The sequence below is a fragment of the Lepidothrix coronata genome, unplaced genomic scaffold (assembly GCF_001604755.1).
Source record: "Lepidothrix coronata isolate B3197 unplaced genomic scaffold, Lepidothrix_coronata-1.0 Scaffold380, whole genome shotgun sequence".
NCBI lineage: Eukaryota > Metazoa > Chordata > Aves > Passeriformes > Pipridae > Lepidothrix > Lepidothrix coronata.
Window position 1 is genome coordinate 1 of NW_016690560.1, and position 10,380 is coordinate 10,380.

Here is a 10,380-nt window from a genome sequence, read left to right on the forward strand (position 1 = left end):
TTCACAACTTGTTACTTTAGGCGGCCACAGGGCCCAAGACCTGGATTGAGCTGCCCTGACTTGTTACTTTAGGCGGCCAGAGAGCTCAGAAACTGCGTTGGGCCACCTTGGCTCGTTCCCAAGGCAACGACAGCGCCCTTTCCCCGGCACAGCCGAGACAGTGCTGTGGGCTCATGTCCTTCCTCCGCGGGGACAGGGCGCGGCTCTGCGGGAGTGGGGACAGGAGGGCCCCGTGCCCGGCGTGGGTTCCCCGTGTCCCCCTGTGCCTGTGTGTCCCCCCACCTCGGGGGCTGCTTGCCATCACACGTTTTAGGATCCAAAAAGCCTGTTAAAAAATCCGTCAGCACTGCCTGCTCCTGTGGTGCATCCCTGCCATGGTCCATTGTGGGCTGAGGACCCATCACCCCTTTCCTTAGTCTGGATGCCTTTTCCCCACGGGATTTCCCTCCTCTGTAGCTCGAGAGCTGCTGGACTGGGGATGAGGGAGTTGTGATGTCCCTAAAAGCCTCGCTGATGTATTTCTCTGTTTCCCTCAGACAGATGTTGTCCCAGAGGACTGAAGTGTGCCTGTGGCCAGTGAACAGATGGCAAATGGTATTTGTCAAAATCCTGAGAAGTCCTTTTTGCACAGCTCAAGAGGAACGTGCCCAGAAACCCTGTGTATCTCTGACATCTTTGTTTCCTTGTGCCTTGCCTAAACTTTAGTTTCCCAGGACACCCACATGCCCGTTACTGCTTTAAAATGTCTGCAGGCAGTACTTTTACAATTATTTCTTTCTCCAGCATCTTGACAGGCCGAAGGGGTTGTAATGAACCACAGAGGGGGAAAAGTGCTATGGAGTCGTGGAAATCTGGCTAGAAAATCCAGGAATGGTTCCTAAGAGAGGTTTACAGTGATCATTGTGGAATTTATCCAAACCAGCTCTGTGCATATTCTTCTTCCAACCCTGGAAAATACCCTGAGTGGCTGCTCATCCCTCTGGAGCATCAGCAGGGGCCACCTGGGTGGTACAGAGGTTGTCCAAATGCATCTGCAGGCTGGATTAGGGTTCTGATGCCTGTGGCCATCTATGTCAGCTTTATCCCACCTCTTTATCCTGGCATGTGTGTTCCTGCCAGGTTGTGGGGCTGGAGAAGAAGTTGTCAAAAACTAGAGAGAAAATAAGTGACTTAGGACTGAAATGATATCCACTGTGTCCCTCTGTGGCTTGGGTCAGAGAGGAGATGCTTGTGACACGGCACATGCCAGACCCTGGCAAGGGATCTCAGCATTTATCCAAGATCAGCTGGCACAGAGCAGGGGAGGGGGCTGGCACATCTGTCTGCATCCCTCAGGACACCTCAGAGGTGAAGGCAGTCCAGGGTAGATTTAGATTGGATATTAGGAAGAAATTGTTCCCTGGGAGAGTGGGGAGGCCCTGGCACAGGTTGCCCATGGAAGTTGTGGCTGCCCCATCCCTGCAAGTGTCCAAGGCCAGGTTGGACAGGGCTTGGAGCAACCTGGACTAGTGAAAGGTGTCCCTGCTCATGGCAGGAGGATTGGAATGAGCTGAGTTTTAAGGTTCCTTCCCACCCAAACCATTCTAGGATTTGTTGATTCTGTGATTTTAAGAACTGCATGACCACGAGGTGTATAAATCCCGCCACATCCGGGCTCATTGCTGTCCCCTCTTACACTGGGCATTTGCATCCCCTCTCCTGCTGGGTTCCCCCTCAGAGCAGGTTTCCCTGGGCTCTTTCTCAGCTCAGCACATGGCTCAGTGCCTCTGTGTGCTTTGTGCTGAGCTGGGTGCCCGTTGCTATAATTTTACCTGTTTGTGTCCCTTAATCTGTATTTGTTCCCTTCGAAAAGTGCAGGGAGATCCATTAGGGAAGAGGTGCTGGGTAAATACCGCCCGATCCTCTCCCAGCCGGCCCCCGGGATCAGTGATTAACCCCGGGTAAACAGAGCTGCCTGCCAGCCAACCCTCGGGGCACGGGGACCCGCAGCTGCTCCTCCCCACCTGGAGGGGAGACAGAAAAGGTGGGGTCATCAGGGACACTGCTGGAGCTGGACGGTGGCGCGGAGCTGAAGCGCCGGTGGCAGAGTGCCATGGCCTGCTGACGGTGTGCCATGGGCGGGATCAGCCACCAGCACTATAAGTAGGGCTGGTGACGATCCACCCTGGCAAACCAACCGCGGAACCCCGGCAAAGCACCTGCTGAACCCCGGCGCGTGGAGCAGGCAGCGTGGGCCGGGGGGAGGAGGCGCCCAGGAGGAGCTGTGGTGAGGGTGTCCTGTGCTGGGGAGCCCAACGGCACGTGCTCGATGCCAACGCAGTGTCCATAGGCTCTGGCACACCCGGGACATGGATCACAGCGCTGGGACAGGTCCATAAGGGCTCCCCAGCAGGCGCCAGGCGATGGCAGGAGCTCAGGTGGGGCTCCTGGGAACCTTCCCGGAGCCCCCGGTTGGGCCGTGCCCTGTCTCTGATTCCGACTCCGACTTCGAGGACGCGGCTGTGGGTGGCACAGGACCCGGTGCTGGGGCACAGAACCCCTCCCAGGTCATCCACAGCGGCCACTTCATGGTGTCGTCCCCGCACAGCGACGCGCTGCCCCGGCGGCGGCACCACCGCACCAAACCCGAGCCGGCTGATCCCCGGAGCATCGACCCGACCCTCACCCGGCTCTTCGAGTGCATGAGCCTGGAGTACAGGTGAGTCCCAGAGCCCTCACACTGGCGTGTGTCTCATGGGCCCCCAGCTCTCTGAAGACATGAGGGGCTGAGCCCTGCTGCCCAGCCAGGGCCTCGTTGCCAGCTGACATCGTCCCACTCTTCTCCACCGGCTGTGTGTGCCATATGCTCAGGAAACACCATCCTGGGAGGTTCTGGGGAGAAAGGGCTGATGCTGGGTTGTTGGCCATGGAGACAGGTGAGAAGTTCCTCCTCTTTTGACATGTAGCTTGACTCTGCTCCACTTTCCCATGAGATCCAGCGTCGCTGTGCTCAGCTGTAGCACCCTCATGGCCAGACCCTGTGCACCCCACAGAGCAGCAGTGACCCTGTGGGCAGCCAGCACTCAGCTTTTGGCAATCCAGCCCAGAGCAGGAGTCCTGCCTTCTGTCCTTGACTCTATCCACATGTCCTGAGGTTATTCCATGACAAGCAGCAGCAGCACTAAGGGCTGGATGGCTGCACAGGCTTTTGTCCAGGGTCTCCCAAAAGCTTCTCTCCTTCTCTCCTGCTAAATCTGATGGGTGACTGGATCATTTCCCTGCCACACAAATCACCCAAGCCCTGATGACAGCTCCTTGGTGACAACAGGACAGACTGCCTTGGTCTCTTGGTGCCTTGGTCCACATTCTTGAAGGCAGATCCCTCCTTTGCCCCCAGGTTTTGACTTCTCTCCAGCATGGCATCGGAGGGACTTCCTCAGGTCAGTGCAAATCTGCATAGCCTTCCCAAAGGAAAGAAACCTGGAATTACAATATCCCAGGTGGAAACCTGGAATAACAATGTGCTGCTGATGCTGCGTGAAAGCAGAAGCTCAGCAAAGCAGCCTTGAAGAGGTGCCTTCCCCCTCGTTCAGTGGCTCATTTAGGGTCTCATCCAGGGCCTGAGGTCTCAGGTTTGCCTTTAAGACCTTGAGTGGTCCATGTGATGGAATATGTGGTCACTGGCAGGGCATCCCTGGGGATGCTGAGCACAGGGACAGCACTCCAAGGGTACCAGTTCCCACATACCTGGCCTGTCACCATGTCCCAGGTGCCTGGTTTGCTGGCAGCTGGCAGGGCACAGCTCTGCCATTCCACTGCAGTCAGGGCTCCATTGCTCCAGATCTCACAACCCCTTGGACTCTGTCAGTGCTTCATTTCCTTCCTGCACTGGGCATGGCAATGCCCACACCGGCTCCACTGCAGTGGGACCCTCATCCAAGCCCTGTCCAACCTGGCCTGGAACACTTCCAGGGATGGGGCAGCCATAGCTTCTCTGGGCAGCCTGTGCCAGGGCCTCACCATCCTCCCAGGGAAAAATTTCTTCCCAATATCCCATCTAACCCTGCCCTCTGGTAGTAGGATGCCATTCCCCTTGTCCTGTCACTCCAGGCCCTTGCCCAAAGTCCCTCTCCGGCTCTCTGGAAACCCTTTTATGCACTGGAAGGGGCTCTGAGGCCTCCCTGGAGCCTTCTCTTCTCCAGGATGGACACCCCCAGCTGTCCCAGCCTTTCCCTTGCTAATACATTTTGACACCCTTGTAGGCAGCAGCTGGAGGTAGGTATCAGAGTGGGAAAATGCGGTTTAAAGGTACTTGGTGCACCTCTACATTTAGTCTCATCTAACCTGTAACTTCTCTGCATCACCTGCCATTTTACACCTTCCATGCTAGCCAGGTTCCCCAGACGGGGGGTTGGTGCAGCACGGCCTCAGCTGGAGTCACCAGCCCAAAGTCCCCCAGTCCTCAGGAGAGCAGCCACAGTTTATTGCAGACTAACTCCCTAACCAAGGAGGAACCACAGAAAGGTGTCAGCTTTGGAATTCATCATCCAGCTCCTTTGGAGGGCAGGGCTGGGTCCAAAGCCAGATCAGGTTGCTCAGGGCCATCACTGCTGGATGTGAACCCACCATGTTCCAGCCTCCCCAGGGCTGCCCCGCTCTCACAGGGAGGAGTGCTGTCCATGGCTTTAGCTGGAGTTTCCCTGTTCCAAGTGGTGTAGCTGGTGGCAGTAAGTAGATTCTCTCTTCACCTTCTTCAAGATAAACAAACCCCTCCCTCTCCCTCCTTTTCTGTCATGTGCCTTAATCCCCAGCCATCTGAACACCTTCCTCTGGGATTGCTCCGGTTTGTGAACCTCCCTCTTGGACCAGGAGACCAGTCTGGGCACAGTAGCCAGCCTTGGCCATCACAGTGTGGAGCAGAGGGGAACTATCCCACCTCCTGGTGAGCTGTGACTGCTGCAGCCACACATCCCTTGCTGTCTAGCACAGTTTCAAAGGTCTTTGAACTTTCCCTGAACATTTTTCAATGGCTATAGCTGGAATTCCTCCCCTCTCCAGCATTTCTCCTGGACATTTCACAGACATTACAGCAGTCCTGTCTCAGCCTGAGCAGTCACTCCAGGGATCTGACTTATTTTCCCCTCCTGGGCGGACTGTGCATCACCCCTGGCTTGGAAAAAAACGCTCTATCCACATCAAGGTTTGCTTCCAGCAGTAAGTTGTTCCCTCAGATCCCTCAAAGAGAGGCAATCCCTACTCCAGAGTCTTCCTTGTGGTGCTGGAGGCTGAGTTCCTTTTTACCCATATTCCAGGACACTTAGAGCAGCTCTCCTGCCAAAGGCTTAATGATTCTCTCCCACTCCTTCTCCTGCAACAGCCTTAATTTCTGGAATCCCTTCCTTAGACTGCTGTTTCTCCCGTGGGTGATGTTTCTCCCTGCAGCCCACCTGGCTGCCCCTCCTTCCCCAAAAGGCTGAGTGTGGAGCTGAACCAGCTGGGCTCACAACCCTTCCCATGACCCATTCCTGGGAGTCACTGACCTGGGGAACATCCTCCTGAAGGGAGAAAAACTGAGAGCAGACTGGGAGCTGCAAACTGCAGCCTCTCATGGTCTTACCTGGCACACATCTGCCTCAAGTTCCAGAAGTGTCTTCCCGTAGCTGTTCCCATAGTGATGTGGATGAACCTCCTCCCTGCAAGTAACAAGGGAGAGATTTGGCAGGTAGGGACGTTAGACTGGGAATTGACCTGGAGCATCCACTCTGCCCCTCTTGTGATTTGAAACAAGGCAGCTTGTGTGCCAATTCCCTACTAATTCATCCTCCTGGCAGGCTCTGTGTCTCCCCTGGAAGAGGTGGAATTGCTGCAATAGCTTCAACACACTCTCTAATTGATTTTCTAGTTCACAGTGCCTTAAACACTCCCACAGGGCAGCGAGCACCAAGCAGAGACCTGAGGGATGCACAAGCTGAGCTTCCCTCTCCCCATTTCCTTCTGGCAGAAGACCCCCCTTCCAGGGGGTCTGATGAGGGGGAAAGTCTCTCCTACTCGGGCTAAACCCACCCACACTGCGCTGTGCTTGTGCTGTCATTAGTGTCAGGGAGCTGTGAGCCTTTTCTCTGCCATTCCCTGGAGTTTTGGGGCTGATCCTGTCCAAGGATTGTGCAGAGGGGCCGGGCTGGTGTGCTGGTGTACCCACACTGATGCACTGGGGAGTCATACCTCCAGAGACCACCGAAATAACTGGCTTTGGAGGTGTAGCTTGGCTTGTACCTCTCCAGCTCTCAGGTGACTTTTTGCAAGAGTTTTTCAATGCCTTCACTTCTCATCTGGGACAGGAAAATGCCTGTTCCATCTCTGCTTGGAGTACACACAGAGCAGGTCCCTACATCATCCCAGCACAGTCTATCAGCACCTTTGTTCGACACTATCCCCGAATCACCCCTGGGCTGAGTTCAGTCCCAGTACAGCTGGCACCGCAGTTGTTTCATCCACAGTGAAGAAAACAGCTTGTTTAGGTAGTGGAGTTTGAAGGTGGATTTGAACACAGCCATTTTTCACTTAGGAGGCACATTCCAGCGAAACCGTGGTTGAATTTTTAACTTTCTTTGCCAGACTCTGGATTTTAAAACATAAAAACTCAAGAAAATACATGACTGTGGTAGTAAAATTTGTGAGAAATGGAAGATGAGTGTTCAGGACGTGCAGGGAACACTCTCCTCCTTCCTGCCAGCCCCAGGAACCACAGCCATGTCCCACAGCTCAGGGAGTGAGGGGGGCTCTGCTAGCCCCATAGGGATCCTGCTTCTTGGAAGGGATGAGCAGGCTTGTCCCTGCCAGAGGACCCTCAGCTCAGCTGTTCCCCTCCTGCTGCCACTCATTTCTCTTTGTGCAGCCCCTGCATCTCTCCAGATCACTCTTCCCTGCTCCTCTTGCTGCTGATGGGGGGGGAAAGAACCAATTTTGCCACAGAATCAGGGACTCCAACACCCGAAAATGCTGGATGGGTAAATAAGCCACGGAGCAAACAAGGTGCTGTGGACCCACATTGGGGTTGGACCCAGGCTGAGCCCTGCTCCCACCTCACCCCATCCCACAAATACCCTGTAGCCCACTGTTTCCCAGTCCCTCTGACTGTGGGGCAGCAAGCCCCTCAACCTGTTTAGGGCACCCTAAACCGTTCCCACGGTTCAATGTGGGGTTTGCATCCATCTCCCTGGGAAGATAATTTCAGGAAAGGGTAGGGCCGTATTCAAGGCAAAGCAGGGAGCAAAGATCAGACTGATAAGCCCCAAAAATAAAAGGATCATTAAGGAGAGAAAAAGGCAGTTGGAGGCAAAGCCCAAAGGCATCACGCCACTGCCTCCAGACCCCACAGCAGCTCCGTGGCCATGGCCCCACAGGCCCTACGCGTGACCAAGGTGTCTGACTGCACGCCAAGGGATTGGGCTGCTCCTTTCAGCTGTCTGAGCGTGGCCTTGACCAGCAGGATTTGGCCTGGTGCCTGGGAAAACCGTCCTTTCCATTGGCTCCCCCGCTTGGCAGCACCACGCTGTTTGCCTGGGGTGACACTGGGGAAAGTTCAAAATCCTGGTGATAGTCAAGTCCTTAACTCTCTGCAGGCTGGAGCCACGGGCCTCAGGTCCTTTTCCAGCCCCTGGGGCTGTGGGTTGGGCTGTATGTCCCTTGGGAAACTGTCCCCATCCACCCCTGTGGGTGGAAGCACCCACTCCCAGAGACATCCCTGCATCAGGCTCTGGAGGTGAAGGGGTCCCTGGTCCTCCTCCTCTGCAGGAGGCAGATTTCAAGGCAAGTCAAAGCAGATTTCAAGGCAAGAACCCACCAAAATCATAGTTAGAGAATTTCTGGAGGTTTCAAAAGCTTGAATGAACAAGTCAGAGGCTTCTTACACCATTCTCATCCCCAGCACCTCCCTGGGGACACAGCCCGGAGGCACCTGGATGCACCCAAGGAGAGGCTGGGAACAGGAGATACAGCAACCCAGCCTCCACCTTTCCTGCTCCCTGCATGAGCCAAGGAAAAGTGGGACTCAGAGCAGCACTGAGATCTTTAGGGGACAAACTATTGGCTGGGGAGGGATGCCATGCAGGCTGCAGCCACCTCTCAGAGGGACCCCTGGAGCAGCTGGCATTGCCCTGGGGCCATGCCCTGATGGGTGGGAGAGCTGGGAGAGGTGAAATGGACCCCAGAGTGAGGCAGAGGGACCCCTGGGGCAGCAGGACCACCAGGACCTCCCCAGTGGGGGCACACGAGCAGTTGTGTCCCTTGGCTGGATGGAAACAAGACAATGAGTGAAATGAGGCTTCCCCCAATGCAGGTCCCATCAGGGACATCACCACCACCACAACGAGCTGTAGAACAAACACAGCTGCCTCTGGGAGCTGGGAAATCAGGAGCAAGGAGCCCAGTTCGGGCTGGGGGGCACAAGTTTGCAGGGATGGGTATGGAGAAGAGGTCAGGGCAGCTCCGGCTGAAGGCAGGGCTGGTCTTGCTCTGTCTGTCTTCGGGCACAGACAAGTGTCCCTTGATGTCCTGAACATCCTCCAGTGCTGGCCTGCCTTCCCAGATCCCCCAGGATGGCTGCCACTGCCTGCCCCAGCTGAAAGCAGCATTTCCAAGTCTTTCCTGGCATGAAAAGGAGGGTCAGAAATAGCTGCCCAAATGCTGTGATGAGGCAAGAGGCACCACAGCACATGTCCCCGGGCGTCTCGCCTGGGCGGGAGACTTCCCTTCCTGTCCCCCAGGGCTGGGACACAGCTGGCTTGGTCAGGGACAGTGGGATCTCTCCTCAGAGCTGGGGTTCAAACCACAAGGAGTCAATTCCTCTGTGTGCTGTGCTTTAATTCTGGGGGTTTGAGAAGCCTCCTGTGGGTCTGTGAAGCTCAGGGATTAGGCCTGTGCTGCTCTCGGAGTGCACAGGAGTTGGGAATGCTCCTGTGGGTGCTCCCAGAGGTGCCTGCCAAGCCTCCTGTAGCAGAGCCACCTGGCTGTGCCTGCTCCTGACTTGCCACCAGGCTGGTGGCCCCTAGGCATGTCCCCTAGGCCTGTCTTGAGGCATAGCCCCCCGGGGAGACCCTGAACTGGAAGGACTGTGGGATGGTGCCCCTCAGCCTCCCCTTCGCTTGGTGTTTCAGTGGGAAGCTGGTGTCACCCAAGTGGAAGAATTTCAAGGGGCTGAGGCTGCTTTGCCGGGATAAAATTCGTCTCAACAACGCGATCTGGAGAGCGTGGTACATCCAGTGTGAGTATGGGCCAGACCCTGCTCCCTCTGCCAGGAGCCAGGCTGTGCCCAGGGGGATGGGTCTGGCACCGGGGCGGCCACGTGCAGGTGCGTGGATAAATCATGGATGGGGCATGGATAATGCCAGCTGTGCTCTCTCCTGTGCAGATGTGGAGAGGAGGAAGAACCCTGTGTGTGGCTTCATCACCCCTCTGGAGGGGTTGGAGGCTGATGAGCACCGAAAACCAGAGGTAGGGCAGGGTCTCTCGCAGGTCTGGGTGGCGCAGCAGGGAGCTGGGGACCCGTTTGCTGGGAAAGGTGTTTCTGACATGGCACGAGGCAAACAGCCCTGGCTGTGGGGTGTTGGGGCCGGGGGGCTCAGCCATGACCCCCTGTCCTGCCCCCCCCAGGCTGTTGTGCTGGAGGGGAACTACTGGAAGCGCCGCATCGAGGTGGTGATGAGGGAGTACCACAAGTGGAGGATCTACTACAAGAAGCGGGTGAGTGGCTCTGCCCGTGCTGCTCCCCCTCTGAGGCAGTGCCAGTGGTGGGGTGGAACACCAGTGTGCCCACCCTGGAGCTGTGGCTGACAGGGAGGGATGTGACAGGCTCTTGCCAGAGAAGGGGGGGGGGCTGCTGGCTGCCCCTCCTGAGCTGTCACCCTCACCCTGCCCCACAACATACCCACCCTGCCTGGGGGGTGACACAAATTGTCTTTCCCTTCAGCTCCGAAAGTCCGCCCGGGAGGGAGAGATCTCCAGTCCAAAGCAGGTGAGTCTGCTAGGAAAGGGTGGGGAGGGGGAAAAGGGAGGCACAATGCAGACCCCTGCACTGGGCAGCTTGGGAGAAGGGCAGAGGAAAGCCCCATGGTGTGGCAAGCCCCATGGGATGGGATGCCAAGCACTTGGGATGCTGGATTCACCCTTCTGGAAGCAGCAGAGTGCCAGATGTGAAGGTTTGGAGTCATAACACTGTGGGAAGCATGGGGGATGGCAGGGAGAGGAGTCACAGAGCCAGGCATGGACCCTCCCCATGAGAGGTGCCCACCTGGCTCCTTTGCTCCGTGTCATGCAGGATGAGGATGTCTGGAGGCCAACAGAGAAATGGTGCAACCAGCTCTTCTGCAACGTGGTGCCAATGCTGCTTGGGGATGAGGAAGA

The 10,380-nt window shown here is 56.4% G+C and overlaps 1 protein-coding gene across 1 annotated transcript in view; it reads left to right on the plus strand.

The window, feature by feature from the left end:
• The first annotated feature begins 2,154 nt into the window (after positions 1 to 2,154).
• MLXIPL (MLX interacting protein like) overlaps positions 2,155 to 10,380 on the plus strand; it is an 18,706-nt gene continuing 10,480 nt past the window's right edge. The window contains exons 1-6 of the mRNA XM_017839145.1: positions 2,155 to 2,698; positions 9,135 to 9,241; positions 9,389 to 9,471; positions 9,631 to 9,720; positions 9,947 to 9,991; positions 10,295 to 10,378. Of these exons, the coding sequence (XP_017694634.1) occupies positions 2,403 to 2,698; positions 9,135 to 9,241; positions 9,389 to 9,471; positions 9,631 to 9,720; positions 9,947 to 9,991; positions 10,295 to 10,378 (705 nt within the window). The 5' untranslated portion in view covers positions 2,155 to 2,402. The remainder of the gene's footprint in view (positions 2,699 to 9,134; positions 9,242 to 9,388; positions 9,472 to 9,630; positions 9,721 to 9,946; positions 9,992 to 10,294; positions 10,379 to 10,380) is intronic.